The sequence below is a fragment of the Erinaceus europaeus genome, chromosome 7, assembly GCF_950295315.1.
Source record: "Erinaceus europaeus chromosome 7, mEriEur2.1, whole genome shotgun sequence".
Taxonomy (NCBI): domain Eukaryota; kingdom Metazoa; phylum Chordata; class Mammalia; order Eulipotyphla; family Erinaceidae; genus Erinaceus; species Erinaceus europaeus.
The window spans coordinates 126,680,283-126,697,829 of record NC_080168.1 but is presented as its reverse complement, the minus strand read 5'-3'; the positions used below and the strand labels follow the sequence as shown (position 1 = coordinate 126,697,829).

At 44.1% G+C, this 17,547-nt stretch overlaps 1 protein-coding gene across 3 annotated transcripts in view; it reads right to left on the bottom strand.

Annotated features, from left to right (window-relative positions):
- Positions 1-17,547, bottom strand: part of CRADD (CASP2 and RIPK1 domain containing adaptor with death domain) — a 251,414-nt gene that overhangs the window by 75,016 nt on the left and 158,851 nt on the right. The window contains exon 3 of one of the 3 annotated variants that reach the window (XM_060195541.1): positions 6,366-6,384. The exons of the other annotated variants lie outside the window; for them this stretch is intronic. Within the exon in view, the coding sequence (XP_060051524.1) occupies positions 6,374-6,384 (11 nt within the window). The 3' untranslated portion in view covers positions 6,366-6,373. Of the gene's footprint in view, positions 1-6,365; positions 6,385-17,547 lie in introns of those variants that run through there. 3 annotated transcript variants of the gene reach the window in all.

Sequence of the window (17,547 nt, the reverse complement as noted above, 5' to 3'; positions counted from 1 at the left end):
AAGACAGACACCTGCAGACCTGCTTCACCGCCTGTGAAGCGACTCCCCTGCAGGTGGGGAGCCAGGGGTTCAAACCCGGATCCTTCCGCTGGTCCTTGCACTTTGCGCCACCTGCGCTTAACCCGCCGCGCTACCGCCCGACTCCCTGTTTTTGTTTTTTTTTTTAGATATAACCTCTAGAAGCTTTTAACTCGCACACATGGGTCCTGGTGTGCTGGCTTTGTTTCTGTTAGAGGACGCAGCTACAGAACGGGCACTCTGAACTGTATTCCGTCGTGGCTTTGCCACCTTCCTGGTCAATTCTTACCCATCCTAAGCAGGCTGTAATACAGGTGCAGTGCATTAACTAGCTTCACCCAGGCTTGTGTTACTCTGGAAAAAGTAGAGAGCCAGTGAAAATCATGTTTAAAATCATGGCTCAAAGAACACAGTCTGACCTTAGAAAGCCAAGCTATGGTGGCCAGCCTGATGGCGATAAAAACAACAAATGTCAAGCTCCTTCCCGCAGCATCGGACATAGATTAAAAGCAAACTATTAAGTGGAGAAAAGAAAGTCTTGTCAACAAATGGTGTTGGAGAAATTGGGTTGAAATGTGCAGAAGAACTGGCGTATTGCACCAAAGTAAAAGACTCTGGGGTGGGTGGGTGGAGGGGGGAGAATACAGGTCCAAAAAGGATGACAGAGGACCTAGTGGGGGTTGTATTGTTATATGGAAAACTGAGAAATGTTATGCATGTACAAACTATTGTAGTCACTGTTGAATGTAAGACATTAATTCCCCAATAAAGAAATTCAAAAAATTAAAAAGTAACAGTAGTTCTAAAATTAAAAAAAACAAAATATAGTAAATCTTTATTTAAAAAAGAAAGAAAGAAATGTGCAGAAGAATGAAACTGAACCACTGTATTTCACCACACACAAAAGTAAACTCCAAATGGATCAAGGACTTGGATGTTAGACCAGAAACTATCAGATACTTAGAGGAAAATATTGGCAGCACTCTTTCCCATCTAAACTTTATAGGCTTCTTCAATGATACAAATCCAATTGCAAGGAAGACAAAAACAAAAATACACCAGTGAAACTACACCAAATTAAAAAGCTTCTTCACAGCAAAAGAAGACATCACCCAAATAAAGAGACTCCTTACAGAATGGGAGATCTTTATATGCCATACATCAGACAAAAAAACTAATAATCACAATGTATAAAGAGCTCACCAAACTCAGCAACAAGAAAAAAAATGACCTCATCCAGAAATGGAGAAAGGATATAAACAGGAACTCTCCTGCACTGCTGGTGGGAATGCAAATTGGTCCAACCTCTGTGGAGAACAGTCTGGAGAACTCTCAGAAGGCTAGAAATGGACCTACCCCATGATCCTGCAATTCCTCTCCTGGGGATAGATCCTAAGGAACTCAACACATCCATCCAAAAAGATCTGTGTACACATATGTTCTTGGCAGCACAATTTGTAATAGCCAAAACCTGGAAGCAACCCAGGTGTCCAACAACAGATGAGTGGCTGAAAAAGTTGTGTACACAATGGAATACTACTCAGCTATAAAAAATAATGGATTCAGGTATCAGGTGGTGGTGCACCCAGTTAAGTGCACATAGTACAAAGCACAAGGACACATGCAAAGATTTAGTTTTGAGCCCCCAGTTCTCCACCTGCAGGGAGGATATTTCACAAGCTTTGAAGCAGGTCTATAGGTGTCTTTCTCTCTCCCTCTCTATCTCCCCCTCCTCTCTCAATTTCTCTCTGTCCTATCCAATTTAAATATATATGGAAAAACTGGCCACCAGGAGCAGTGGATTCCTAGTGCCAGCACCAAGCCCCAGCGCTAACCCTGGAGGCAAAATAATAATGAAGTCACCTTCTTCACCTCATCTTGGATGGTGCTTGAAGGAATCATGTTAAGTGAGATCAGCCAGAAAGAGAAGGATGAATACAGGAGGATCCCACTCCCAAACAGAAATTAAGAAGGAAAAAAAACCAAGAAGGAAACACAAAACAGAACTTGGACTGTGTTTGGTGGATTGCACCAAGTGGGTGGGTGGGGTGGGCCTTTCAGGTCCTGGTGCGTGATGGTGGAGGTGGACCTAGGTGGAGGTTAGAATGTTTTGCAGAAAACTGAGAAATTTTACACATGTACCAACAACTATATTTAGTATTGATGGTAAACCATTAACTCCCTCATCCCTCAATTATTATTTTTTTTAAAAGAACCCAAGGGGAAGTCGGGCGGTAGTGCAGCGGGCTAAGCGCAGGTGGCGTGAAGCTCAAGGACCTGCGTAAAGATCCCAGTTCGAGCCCCTTAGAGAATCCTTGATAAATCAAAACTTCATGACTAGCATATTATGAATTGGGGTGGGGAGGGCACACACACCAACTACAAGGCTAAGTTTTCATGTTCTATTCGAAACGGAAGTTTGTGTCTGTTCACTGTCAGAGAATGGGTGGGACCATCAATCTCCATGGTACCGTGTGCATGGCTCATTCCATGCGCGTCTGCCGCGTGCAATCAAAATGATTAGTCTTGGAGCTGGCTAATGGCTTACCTAGCGTGCGCGCTTTGCTTGTGGCTCTGTCGGATCTGAGCCCCTGCCACTGCATGGAAGCACCAAAGGCAGCACAAGGGGACAGTCTGTATGGCAGAACTCTCAAGTGGTGTCTCTTCTCTCTGTATATATCTCTCGCCTTCTCTCTCTCTCTCTCTCTCTCTCTCTATATATATATATATATATATATATATATATATACATATCTGAAATTAAAAGGAAATAATGTAAGTGCCCGAGGAATAGTGGAATTGCACAAACATGAGCTCCCCTGGGGTGGAGGAATTCTTTGTCTTATTGAGAAGCTTTGGCCATGGCCTTCTATGACAATGGAGCCTGCAGGCCCAGAGAGCTAGGGGTAAGCTATGCGGGAGAACTGGCAGGCCTGCTGGCTATCAGCTTGTCTTCAGGCTTGTTTCCTTTGGCGTATTGGAAAGTTTCTAGGATGTCACAGCCGATTTTTCCTAATTGCAACACTTCTGACTCCCAACTGCATGGCTTGCTTTCAGAACCTTAGTTACGACTGCTCGCACAGGAGCTGAGGGCTGGTTGAACATTTAAATCTCTCAAGCAAGGCAGAGTCAGGCAGTCTACTCAGGGCGGGGGGGGGGGGGGGGGCCTGGTGGGAGGATATGGACTTTCCTAGTTTCATTCAAAACTTCTATAAACAAAAGGTGAAATGAGGCCCTCTCCATCTCTCCCCCCCCCCCAAGTGCTTATCTCAGAGTGGAGAATCTAGCTGCTTCTTCAGAGATCAGCCTTGTCTGGCTCACGGCAGAGTATATGCACAGAGCATATGGAACAGTCTGTTCGTGCCAGGGAACGAGATCCTGTCTGAATGCCAGTGGGTCCAGGAAAGCAATGTGTCTCCAGTAACCTGGGGCAGACATGGGACTCTGTGGTGGGCACTGTCCCCATGGAGAATTGGCAGGCAGCTAGGAACCCCACATGGCCACCAAGTCTGACATCCAACTTGACCCTTGCCCTTGCTTCCTCATACCTGTCTATACCCCTTCCATTTAAGCAGTTGATCTATGGGCAGAATTTTTGGGTTCCAAGTCACTTTTTGTTTTGTGACACTTCCCATAGCAGCTGTGGAAAAAGGATAGTTTTGTCTGGATTAAAAAAAAAAAATGCACAGAGACACACATACACACACACACACACACACACACACACACACACACCACACACGCATATTCTTTCCTTTTCCTGCATAGCTCTAAGTGCATTCTACTGTCTTCCCCAGCTCTATACCCTTTCTCAGGCCAGCAGCTCCCCAATATCCAGGCACTTGGACCACCGAGGTTCCCTTGACTTTGAGCTAAACTCCCATACAGACTCTAGGAAATGAGCCAGAGACTTCCGTCTAAAGTGGTGACAAGAGGTCGGGGCAAAAGAAACTAAATGAAGTCCTTAAGATTTCCTCAAGAGATGTGGACAACTTGAACGTGAGAGGAGGTATAGAGCTGAAGTTGTGAAAGAAAAAGAAAAGGAGAGGAGGGGGGAGGCATTTCCACCCCCAACTGCCCCTGTTGCTTTTGATTTCATGTCTCTGAAATGAAATGAAGAGATACTACCAAGAAGTAAGGTGGAGGGACGTGGACACAAGTGAAACATGCCGTTCTGAGGGCTTTGTGAAGCCCAAGGTCCACGGCACGTCCTCGACAGTCTTCGTACTGTGCTGGATTCAGTGTGGGGTTTAGCCACGTGCGGAACTTGTCATCCCGATCGCTTAGCATCTAATGAGAAAAGCAAGAGACTTGGACACAGCAGCTTTGCAGGTGTGGGTGTCGGTTACCATTTGTGTAAGCCTTATCAGATGTTGGCAGCTTCTCCTGCACACCTCTTTAATGCTTTGCGATATATTTTTATGGCTTAGTTTGTCACTTAAATTTATATTTCCTGCCTGTGTTTCCCACACTAATTTGAACCATACAGAAAAATCTTTAAAAAAAAAAAAAAAAAAAGGAAAAATTTCATACCAGAATAATAAAGGTATTGTGTTGGGACAATTGTTGATTAAAGTTTTACATACCAGAAAGTAATTCAAGACTCAGTATCTTGCAACTTCATTAAAATTAACCAGATCCAGACCCAAATGTTACACAAACTGTAAATCATGGACTGAAATAAAACTCGGTGCCTAAGCCGGAGTTTGTTTCCTTTGCAGTTGACACACACTATTTTTAATTTTGCAAAAGACAGGCAGCAGAGGAGAAAAATATTACATTTTTCAGTGAACCCATGATTGTCACAAATGAATTCTCACGTGGGGGCCAGGCCGTGGCAGACCCAGTAGAGCACATGTTACTGTGCCTAAGGACCCAGGTTCAAGCCCAGAGGAAAAGCTTCCTGAGGGTGGAGCAGTGCTGCAGGTGCCTCCTCTTCTCTCTGCCTTTTGCTCCCTTTCTATGTCTCTCTCTCATTCTCTATCAAAAAAAAAGAGTAAAAAAGAAAGGTCACCAGGAACGATGCAGCCATGTAGCCACTGAGCCCCTGTGATAATCCTGGTTGGCATTTAAAAAAAGCGGGGAGAGGGGCTGGCCAGGCGGTAGCGCAGCGGGTTAAGCGCAGGTGGCGCGAAACACAAGAACCTGCATAAGGATCCCGGTTCGAGCCCCCGGTTCCCCACCTGCAGGGGAGTCGCTTCACGGGCGGTGAAGCAGGTCTGCAGGTGTCTGTCTTTCTCTCCCCCTCTCTGTCTTCCCCTCCTCTCTCGGTTTCTCTCTGTCCTGTCCAACAACAATGACAATAACAACAACAAATGATAAAAGCAACAAGGGTGACAAAAGGGAAAAATTAGCCTCCAGGAGCAGTGGATTCATAGTGCTGGCACCAAGCTACAGCGATAACCCTGGAGGCAGAAGAAAGAATGAAAAAAAAAAGGAGAGAAGAAGAGAAGGGAGGGAGGGAGGAAGGGGGAGAGAGAGAGGGGAGGGAGAGGGAGAGGGGGAGGGAGAGGAGAGAGAGGGAGAGGGAGAGGAGAGAGAGGGAGAGGGAGAGGAGAGAGAGGGAGAGGGAGAGGAGAGAGAGGGAGAGGGAGAGGAGAGAGAGGGAGAGGGATGAGAGAGAGAGGGAGAGGGAGAGGGATGAGAGAGAGAGGGAGAGGGAGGAGAGAGAGAGGGAGAGGGAGAGAGAGGAGAGAGAGAGGGAGAGGGAGGAGAGAGGGAAGAGGGAGAAGGAGAGAGAGGAGAGAGAGGGAGAGGAGAGAGAGGGAGAGTGAGAGGGAGAGGGAGAGGGAGAGGGAAGAGAGAGGAGAGAGAGAGGGAGAGGAGAGAGAGGGAGAGGAGAGAGAGGGAGAGGGAGAGGAGAGAGAGAGGGAGAGGAGAGAGAGGGAGAGGAGAGAGAGGGAGAGAGAGGAGAGAGAGAGAACAATTTTCTAATGTTTCCTGTCCCTACACATGCATGGCTTTTCTCATTATCAAAATCTCTCAACAAAATTGTACTATATTTGAAAATCACAAGTGAAATGATCCTTACAGTTCATGATTGCTTGAAGTTCATATTCTTTTTTTAAAAATATTTATTTTATTTATTTATTCCCTTTTGTTGCCCTTGTTGTTTTATTGTTGTAGTTATTGTTGTTGTTGTCGTTGCTGGATAGAACAGAGAGAAATGGAGAGAGGAGGGGAAGACAGAGAGGGGGAGAGAAAGACAGACACCTGCAGACCTGCTTCACCGCCTGGGAAGTGACTCCCCTGCAGGTGGGGAGCCGGGGGCTCGAACCGGGATCCTTATGCCGGTCCTTGTGCTTTGTGCCACCTGTGCTTAACCTGCTGCGCTACAGCCCAACTCCCTTGAAGTTCATATTCTACCTCTGGAAAGGTAAAAACACCTCAGGAAAGGGAAAAACAAACAAACAAATAACGCTTCTTTGTGTTTTATATTCTATGGGCTGAGATTAGAGTACAGCATATACCATCATCATTATACCATCACGCAGAACATCACTGCTGCTCTAAACACCCTCAGTACTCTGCTATTCTTCTCCCCCACTCCATGGCGAGAAGATGTCGTCTCTCTAATTTTTCCTTGTCTAGAATGTCCTGTGTTTGGAAACACTCACTATGCATACGATCATTTCCTCTTTTGGTTGTTGTTGTTGCCTGAGTTACTGCTGGGGCTCAGTGCCCGCACTATGAATCCACCTCTTCCAGTGGCCATTTTTTTTTCTTTCTGTTTTTATCTGACAGGACAGAGAGAAATTGAGAGGAGAGAGGAGAGAGGAGACAGAGGGGGGGGGGGGAGAAAGACAGACACCTGCAGACCTACATTCCCCCTGCAGGTGAGGAGTGGGGGCTCGAACCTGGTTCCTTGTGCATAGTGATATGTGTGCTTACCCAGGTGTGCCACTGCCTGGCAGTACGCGTCCATTTGGATTGGTCTCTGTACCTTTATAGGATGCATTCAAGCTTGCTCCATGTCTTTTCAGACTCAGCTTGATAGCTCACTCCTTTGTAGAACTAAGCAGCATTCATTCACTGTATGAGTCTGTTCTCTTATGGAAGGACACCTAGGCTGCCTCCAAGATCTGCCAGTTTTAAACAAAGCTGCTATACACATCTATGTGTGGGTGTCTGTGTAAAGCAACACTTGATTTTCAATTTTTTTGTCTGTTTTAACCAGATCTCTTACAAGCTATTGTGATTCTATTGGGCTTAGCAAGTGAGGAGGCTATGGAATCAGAGAGTCTATCTAGTAAAAAGGGTATTTATTCCATCCTTTATCTATATGGTTGTGTGCATTCCTCAAAGAGGTTTTGATATACTGTCTTTTGTTATCAGTTCTTTCCTGTACTGATAGTGAAATACTTATCATTTTCAGTTTATTTCTTGAAAGTTCTATTACCGTTTTTGTTCTACTTACAGGTTTTAAATTGGAATGTTCAGCACATAACTAGGATATCTGTATCACCCTCAGAATAAAATAATTCACCCTCAATTTCCCTTGCTTCTCTTTAGTTGATTTCTGCTACTTGCCCATTTTGAAAATCATCTACAATTTGGGAGCTTCTCTCCATCCTGACCCAGCTTTCTAGTCCTATCTCCAACTCTGACACCATCTCTCCAGACAAGACTCTTAGCCCACTTGCATGTTAGCTGCCAGGCTCAGGCAAAAATTAGTAAAGTCCTGGGTGAGGAGGTAAATAAGAACAGCCGTTGACCAGAAACCAACTGTTCCTTGTTCTGCGTAAACATCCCCACCTGTACCCACTCTGTGCTAACTATAAAAAGCTGAGATGAAAAATGTTCAGGGTTGCAAGACTACCCCTGCGTGGAGGCTCTTGGGACCCAAGCTTAAGCTTGCTAATAAAGCCTCTTGTACTTGCATGTGACTCTGGACTTCCTGGCAAGCAATTGGGACCCGAAATTCTGGGCGTAACACTGGGCCCCTTGGAAGATACCTAAAATAGACTTCCTAGTTTCTTCCCAGATGTAAACCCCAAATCTCATCTGCTATACGTTTACCTTTAGGTTCCTGTTTATTAAGCAATTTGTTCTGCTTTATTTTTTATTGTTCTTGTAGTCATTATTGTTGTTGTTGTTGATGTCATTGTTGTTGGATAGGACAGAGAGAAATGGAGAGAGGAGGGGAAGACAGAGAGGAGGAGAGAAAGACAGACACCTGCAGACCTGCTTCACCGCCTGTGAAGTGACTCCCCTGCAGGTGGGGAGCTGGGGGCTCAAACCGGGATCCTTACGCCATTGTTCTGCTTTATATCTTAATGTTTTTCAGCCAACAAGTTGTAGATGCTACAGTGACACCAACCTAAGTAACCTAGGCAGACAAAGTCACCAATGTGTCCTGGAACCGCCAACTCCCCAGAGCCCTACCCTCTAGGGAAAGATAGAAAAAGGTTGGGGGTATGGATTGCCCTGTCAACATCCATGTCCAGTGGAGAAGCAATTACAGAAGCCAGACCTTCCGCCTTCTGCACCCCATAAAGATCTTGGGTCCATGGTCCCAGAGGGATAAAGAATAGGGAAACTTCCAATGGAGGGGATGGGACACAGAACTCTGGTGTTAAGAATTGTACCCATCTTATCCCATAGTCTTGTCAAACATTATTAAATCACTAATAAAACAAATAAGTAAAATGATATAATCCAGTAACACCTTTTAAAAGTGCAAATGAAAAATACTTCCTTTTAACTAGAACGTTCTCCCTGACCTTCAGTCCAAAGCTTGTTCTATACAGCTTTCCTACCCCAAAACATATGATTCCATCTCTCAGTTGCTCAGGCCCAAACCCTCAAATCATATTTGTTTCTTTCTTCTATATTCCATCCCACTCTGCCACTCTGACAAGATGTCATGCTGGGGGAGCTGGGCGGTAGCGCAGCAGATTAAGTGCACGTGGTGCAAAACACAAGGACCGGCGTAAGGATCCTGGTTTGAGCCCCAGCTTCCCACCTGCAGGGGAGTCACTTCACAGGCGGTGAAGCAGGTCTACAGGTGTCTGTCTTTCTCTCCCCCTCTCTGTCTTCCCCTCCTCTCTCCATTTCTCTGTCCTATCCAACAACGACGACGACAATAACAACAACAATAAAACACAAGGGCAACAAAAGGGAATAAATAATAAATAAATATTTAAAAAAGAAAGGTCTTAAAAAAAAAGATGGCATGCTGGTTTGACCTTTAAAACATATCCAGAACCCAACCCCTAACTATTCTCTTGACTACTAGCACCTGGTCTAAACCATCTTCATCTGCACCTGCTTTACCTGACCTTTTTTTTTTTTAATTTTTATTAACCTGATCTTTTAAAACTTCTTAAATTTATATTCCCAGAGCACTGCTCAGCTCTGGCTTATTATGGTGGTGTGGGGGACTGAATCTGGGACTTCAGAGCCTCAGGCATGAGAGTCTCTTTGCATAACCTTATTCTATCTACCCCCGCCCTACTTGACCTCTTTAAAATGCTACTTATTTCAGTTATTCCTCAATGTTTGTCCTCCACATGGCATTGAGAGTGATTTTGTTTAAACCATAGTTGGTGCAAAACCCTTAATGGCTCCTGATTTTATTCAGAATGAAAAGAGAATCCTTCCAGTGAACTACAATGTGCTGGTCTCTGGTAATACCCCCCATATATAGAAAAAACGAAACCACTATATTTAAACTCACACAGTGGTGAAGTCAATCATGTCTCAATAGAACTGATAATACTGAGGGTAACTTACTAGGGACTTCTCAGAATTATTTCTCTCGTGAATAAAAGAGGGAATGAAATACAAAGAAGGAGAAGAAGAAGAAGAAGGGGAAGAAGGAGGAGGATGAGAAGGAGAAGAAGGAGGAGGAGAAGGAGGTGAAGAAGAAGGAGGAGTAGGAGGAGGAGAAGGAGGAGGAGGAGAAGGAGAAGGAGAAGGAGAAGGAGAAGGAGAAGGAGAAGGAGAAGGAGAAGGAGAAGGAGAAGAAGAAGAAGAAGAAGAAGAAGAAGAAGAAGAAGAAGAAGAAGAAGAAGAAGAAGAAGCACTCTCCTTTCTTTTTGAATTCAGATGTATTGAGACAATATCTTAGTGCTATGGTACCTGTTTTGTGACCATATGATAAGAATCACAAAGAAGCTGGCCCAGAACCCATATATCAACTGTGTAACTGAATTACCAAACCTAAATCCTTTTTTTTTAAACCAAAGCACTGCTCAGCTCTGGCTTATAATGGTACCAAGGATTGAACCTGAGACTTTGGAACCTCAAGTATGAGAGTCTCTTTGCATAACCATTATGCTGTCTACCTCGCCCCCGTCGGAATTCTTAATTTCTGAATTTGTGCTAAGTTTGATAAATTCTTTAATATTTATTTATTTTTCCCTTTTGTTGCTCCTTTTTTATTGTTGTTGTAGCTATTGTTGTTATTGTTGTCGTCATTGTTAGATAGTACAGAGAGAAATGGAGAGAGAAGGGGAAGACAGAGGGGGGAGAGAAAGAAAGTGAAGCAGGTCTGCAGGTGTCTGTCTTTCTCTCCTCCTCTCTGTCTTCCCCATCTCTCTCCATTTCTCTCTGTCCTATCCAACAACAACAAGGGCAACAAAAGGGAAAGAATGGCCGCCAGGAGCCGTGGATTTGTAGTGCTGGCACCGAGCCCCAGTGATAATCCTGGAGGAATAATTAATTAATTAAAATAAAGAAAAGTAACTTAAATAAATATTTTATAAATATTACATATGATCACTATATATTATATTACATTTTATATATTATATTGTGTTTATATATTATCTATATAATAATATATAATTGTTTATAAGTATATATATATACATACACACAGGTTTTTTTATATTTATTTATTTATTCCCTCTTGTTGCCCTTGTTGCTTTATTGTTGTTGTTATTGATGTTGTTAGATAGGACAAAGAGAAATGGAGAGAGGAGGAGAAGACAGAGAGGGGGAGAGAAAGAGAGACAGACACCTGCAGACCTGCTTCACCACCTGTCAAGTGACTCCCCTGCAGATGGGGAGCCAGAGGCTTGAACCGGGATCCTTATGCAGGTCCTTGTGCTTTGTGCCACCTGTGTCTAACCTGCTGCGCTACCGCCTGACTCCCCCACCCCCAACACACACACACACACACACACACACACAGTTTTTTTGGTGCTCGCAAGGGTCTCAGCACTCCAAGTGGACCTTTTCAGACAGAGATGAAGCTTCTCACACTGCAGAGGGCTGGGCATGAACATGGCCTGCATGCATGGCAAAGCACTACCCAGGTGAGGCCCTGACTGTTCTGCCAGCCCTGTTCTGGAAACTTCCAGAAACCGCAGGTGTTACACATGGCTCCTCACCCTTAATGATCAGTTATCAGTCCTCACCTTGAGAAAGATATCACTGGGCAAAAGAAGCTGGGAGGCTGGCATCTCAGGGTTGGCATCTCAAGAGACAATCCTTGACTAGGCTCAGCTAGTGTCGATTTAGTGAGACCAACAGAGGCAGTAAATGGGGTAAGGGATCTGGAGAAGAGAGATCAAGACATAAAAACAAAGCCCCAGAGGTTCGAGGGCAAGGAGAAATATGAATTTGAAAGGGAAAGGTTCTTTGTAGTCTTATAAGGAGCTTAAAATGACAATAGTTGATTACTGTAACCAAGTTAATTAGGAGCTTATTTTTCTTTGATAACCCAGTGATTAGATTTTGATCACCCTTGAGGTTGTGGATAACTTTGGTATTTAAAAAAAAAAAAAAAATTTCAACATTGGTAAAACACTTTCCCACATACACCTCAAGGACATCTTTGATGAATCAAACCCAATTGCAAGGAAGACCAAAGCAGAAACAAACCAATGGGACTACATCAAATTGAAAAGCTTCTGCACATCCAAAGAAACTATTAAACAAACAGAGAGACCCCTCACAGAATGGGAGAAGATCTTCACATGCCAGACATCTGACAAGAAACTAAACACCAAAATATATAAAGAGCTCAGCAAACTTAGCCGCAAAAAAGCAAATGACCCCATCCAAAAATGGGCAGAGGAAATGAACAAAACATTCACCACAGAGGAGATCCAAAAGGCTAACAAACATATGAAAAACTGCTCTAGGTCACTGATTGTCAGAGAAATGCAAATTAAGACAACACTAAGATACCACCTCACTCCTGTAAGAATGGCATACATCAAAAAGGACAGCAGCAACAAATGCTGGAGAGGATGTGGGGACAGAGGAACCCTTTTACATTGCTGGTGGGAATGTAAATTGGTACAGCCTCTGTGGAGAGCAGTCTGAAAAACTCTCAGAAGGCTAGACATGGACCTTCCATATGACCCAATAATTCCTCTCCTGGGGTTATACCCCAAGGACTCCATAACACCCAACCAAAAAGAGGTGTGTACTCCTATGTTCATAGCAGCACAATTCATAATAGCTAAAACCTGGAAGCAACCCAGGTGCCCAACACCAGATGAGTGGTTGAAAAAGCTGTGGTATATATACACAATGGAATACTATGCAGCTATCAAGAACAATGAACCCACCTTCTCTGACCCATCTTGGACAGAGCTAGAAGGAATTATGTTAAGTGAACTAAGTCAGAAAGATAAAGATGAGTATGGGATGATCCCACTCATCAACAGAAGCTGACTAAGAAGATCTGAAAGGGAAACTAAAAGCAGGACCTGATCAAATTGTAAGTAGGGCACCAAAGTAAAAACCCAGTGGTGAGGGGTAGGCATGTAGCTTTCTGGGCCAGTGGGGGGTGGGAGTGGGCGGGAGGGATGGGTCACAGTCCTTTGGTGGTGGGAATGGTGTTTATGTACACTCCTAGCAAAATGTAGATATATAAATCAGTAGCTAATTAATATGAGAGGGGGAAATCAATTGTATGTCTCAAAGTTTCTCAAAAGACAAACTGAATCTTTTTAATATATAGGCTATGTATTTGATATGCGGACTCTCTCAAAAGCCTAGACCAAGTAGATTAGAAGCTTCCAATAGCACAGCTATATACAAGATACTGGGTACTGTCCAGCAAACCATAACAAAGGGACTTTTCAAAGTTAACCCAATTAACAAATAATGTGATGATAATATTAACTATTGATTGTCTTTTTGAACCCTAAGACAGCAGGAACCTCACATCTTCACTATAGAGCCCCTACTTCCCCCAGTCCAGGAACCCTTGGATAGGGCCCACTTTCCCGTATGCATCTCCCAATCCAAACCAAATAACATTGCATCTGCCGATCACAACCTTACCAAAGCAACGATTGCTACCTCAACATGCTTCACCTCAGAATGTATCCAGAGACTTCACGTGTGGAATGACAACCCTTCAGCTTCATTACTCGGGTGAGACCTTTCCTTTAATAGTACACTCTAATTTCATCTCAGGTAGTTCACTTTCCAACAAAGTCCCATAACCTAGATATACACCAGTTTCTGTGAGAGAGAGCTTATGTGCACACGTATCCATAAACTACTGCAAAATATATACCTGAAAGCAGGACTACACTAGAGTTTGCAGTGAGTACCTCCCTAACACTTCCTCTCCACTATTCCAAGCTTGGGATCCATGATTGCTCAACAAATTGTTTGGCTTCATATATTAACTCTCTTTTCAATCACCAGGTTCCAGATGCCACCAGGATGCTGGCTAGGCTTCCCTGGATTGAAGACCCCACCAATGTGTCCTGGAACTCAGCTTCCCCAGAGTCACACCCTACTAGGGAAAGAGAGAGGCAGACTGGGGGTATGGACCGACCAGTCAACGCCCATGTTCAGCGGGGAAGCAATTACAGAAGCCAGACCTTCTACCTTCTGCAACCCTCAACGACCCTGGGTCCATGCTCCCAGAGGGATAGAGAATGGGAAAGCTACCATGGGAGGGGGTGGGTTATGGGGATTGGGTGTTGAGAATTGTGTGGAGTTGTACCCCTTCTACCTTATGCTTTTGTTCACTAATCCTTTCTTAAATAAAAAATTTAAAAAAAAAATTAAAAAAAAAAAATTAAAAAAAAATTTCAGAACTGTTTAAACAATTTAAGTCCAGTGTCAGAATTCAGTCAGCCTACAGTATTTGAAAATATTAAGTATTTATACTAAAAATTATACTCAGTACTAAAATATAGGTAGTTTCAGAACTTGAGGTATTAAATCTTTTTTACCTGACATAATAATTTAATAGTGATTTATAAGATAATAGGGGTGTAGTCCACTTCTACACCAAACATCTGTGCCCCTGCTACTCTCATAGTAACCACGAAAGTTCTCCCAAAGTCTTAAATATGGGATGCGGTTTTTTGTTTTATTTTATTTATTCTCCCTTTTGTTGCCCTTGTTGTTTTTCATTGTTGTTGTAGTTATTTTTGTTGTTACTGATGTCGTTGTTGTTGGATAGGACAGAGAGAAATGGAGAGAGGAGGACAAGACAGAGAGGGGGAGAGAAAGACAGACACCTGCAGACCTGCTTCACTGCTTGTCAAATGACTCCCCAGCAGGTGGGGAGCTGGGGGCTCGAACCGGGATCTTTACTCTGGTCCTTGCACTTTGTGCCATGTGCGCTTAACCCGCTGCGCTACCGCCCAACTCTCTGGGTTGAATTTTTTTGTTTAGGTTCATGTGTTCGATTCCCTATACCCCACGTATGCATGAAGTCATCCAGTGGTTGTTTTTCATTGCCTTACTCACTAAACAGAATCTCCTCCAGTTTTGTTCATTTTATCCCAAAAGATACAATGCTGCATCTATTTTATATATATTTAGCCTCCAGGGTGATCGGTGGGGCTTGGTGCCTGCACTATGAATCCACTGCTCCTGGAGGATATTTTCTTTCCTTGTGGTTTATCGTTGTTGTTGTTATCATTATTGTTATTGCTGTCGCTGTTGTTGGATAGGACAGAGAGAAATGGAGAGAGGACAGGAAGGGGGAGAGAAAAATAGACACCTGCAGACCTGCTTCACCACTTGTGCCTGGATCCTTATGCCAGTCCTTGCGCTTGTTGGCACCACGTGTACTTAACCCGCTGTGCTACCACCTGGCCCCCAGCACAATATTGTATTATTTTATTGCTAAGGAGGCTCCATTGAGTATGTATCCCATCACTATTTTTAACTAGCCATCTGTGGAAGGGCAATTAGGTCGCCTCTATGTTTTGACTTTTGTGAATGATGCAGAGCTCTGCTGAAATTTGGTTTATGGTAGTGCTAGGGATTGAACCTGGGACCTTTTGTTGCCTCAGGCATGGACATTCTTTTGCATAACCATTCTGCTATTCACCAGCCCCAGTCAAGTCCTCAGGTCTCATCTCACAGGCCTACTCTTCCGGCTTCCCTCCCCACTTATTGCAGGCAACACAAGTAACCCCTTCACCTCAAAATCAGGAGCTTTAGTCACTTCTGCAAAGTCCCTTTGTTGTTTTGAAATAACATACTCCCAAGCCTGGGAGATGTCACCCAAACCTATGTGACTTTGAAAAGACCATTATTCTGCCTACTGCATGTGAGTTTCTGTCTTGCTTATTTTTCACCTCAGCTGAAAGTAATTTGAGACGTCGGCGTCTCAGACCTCTCAGAATGTGGGGAGAGACACAGATCTGCCTTGAGACTTGCTAACAGTTCATTAGCAAGGTAAGACACCTGACAGTTTGAGATGCTCAGTGCCATGAGGTAGACTGTGGAATGACTTTAGGAAAGAAAGTATGTCAGTGAAGGCAAGCTTGGATTCATGAATCTCTTCTTGTTCTCAGACAGTTTTGGGTTGGTGAACAGGTTGGAGTGGTGGGTTCCTCCAAGCCTTACAAATGAGCCTGCCAAGCTTCAGGCATCTCCAGATAGGCTCCGTGTGAGCGTACATGGCACCACCGAGGCAGCGTGGCTGCCTGAGCTATTCAGACTGAATCAAACCAAGTCCCGGGAGCCAGCTTCTAGCTCACAGGAAAGGCAGGAAACAGAAAAGCACATTAAATGCCCTGCCGGAATAAAATCTCCCAAATTCAGAAGAGATGAAATTGGACAAGATAAATAACTCATACTTCGTGGATCTCAAAGTAGAATTTAAAGAAGGCGTTAAGCTTCTTGAAAGAAGAACCGTCCACTTTATGACTACATTTTAACTAATGAGTGAAAATCTGGAGACAGACCTAGGCGCCGCCTCTGTTCACAGGGAAGTTAGTATGGGACTCAGGTGATTCTTATATAAGTATTTACTGAAAAGCCTGCTGAAAAGCCTCTGTCTACAGTCAAGGTCCTCCTTTGACTATTTCTTGGTGCATAATTTCAGATTAAACCACCTGTGTATGTTTTCTCAGCAATCCAGAACAAGACAGTTGTCCTGTTCATACCATAATTTGGTTTATGTGATCACAGATCAAAGACTAAATTTAGTACGGAGCTTAAGAATCTGAGGGTGGGGTCTGGTCAGTGGTTTACCCAGAAAACACATGTTCTCATGCACAGGGTTCAACCCCCCAGATTCCATCTGCAGGGGGAAAATTCCATGAGTGGTGAAACAATGCCATAGTTGTCTCTCTCCTTCTCTATCTTCCCCTCCCTTCTCAATTTCTCTCTGTCCTATCCAATAAAAATAAATAAATATTTTAAAAAGAAAATCAAGGATTTATTCTATAAAATGCCTTTTGATGGAAAATTTCTACTGCAGGGGGTTGGGCAGTGGTGCACCCAGTTAAGTGCACATAGTACAAAATGCAAGGACCCACGCGAGAAGAATCCTGGTTCAAGACCCCGGCTCTCCACCAGTGGGGTGGCGGGGGGGGGGGGTCACTTCACAAGCAGTGAAGCAGGTCTGTAGGTGTTTATCTTTCTCTCTTTCTATCTATCTCCCCTCCCCTTCTCAAATTCTCTCTATCTTATCTAATAAAATGAGGAATGGCCACCAGGAGCAGTGGATTCATAGTGCAGGCACCGAGCCCCAGCAATAACCCTGGAGGGGAAAAAAAAATCTACTGCAAAAGAAAATAGAAACGGGGGGGGGGGGCAGACAGTGGTGCAGCTGGTTAATCACAAGTATTACAATATGCAAGGACCCAGGTTCAAGCCCCTGGTCCTCACCTGCAGAGGGAAAGACTTCACGAGTGGTGAAGCAGGGCTGAAGGTGTCTCTTTGTCTCTCTCCCTCTCTGTCTCCTTTCACTACCTCTCTCTGTCTCTATATAATAATTAATTAATGAATTAATTTAAAAAAGAAAAAAGAACGTTTGGGCCAAGAGAGAGCTCTCCTGATAGAGGACAAGTCTTGCTGTGTATGAGACCCTGGGTCTGAGCAACAGCAGCAACAACAGAAGGTAGGGACCAGCGGTTTGAACACAGTCCTTGTGCATGGTGGTGGTGTGTGTGTGCGCTGCTGGGTGCCTGCTGCCCAGCCTCAGGCCTGAAAGCTCTTTGAAGTCGGGCACCACCTCTCCTTAAACTTCCTTTCCCCAGATTGGTCCCAATCACCTGCCTGCCAAATACTGGAGACGCCTTTTGCTCAATGAGCTCCTTTGTCTTGCCTTTAAAGATTGGTCTAGGTGCGATTGCGCAT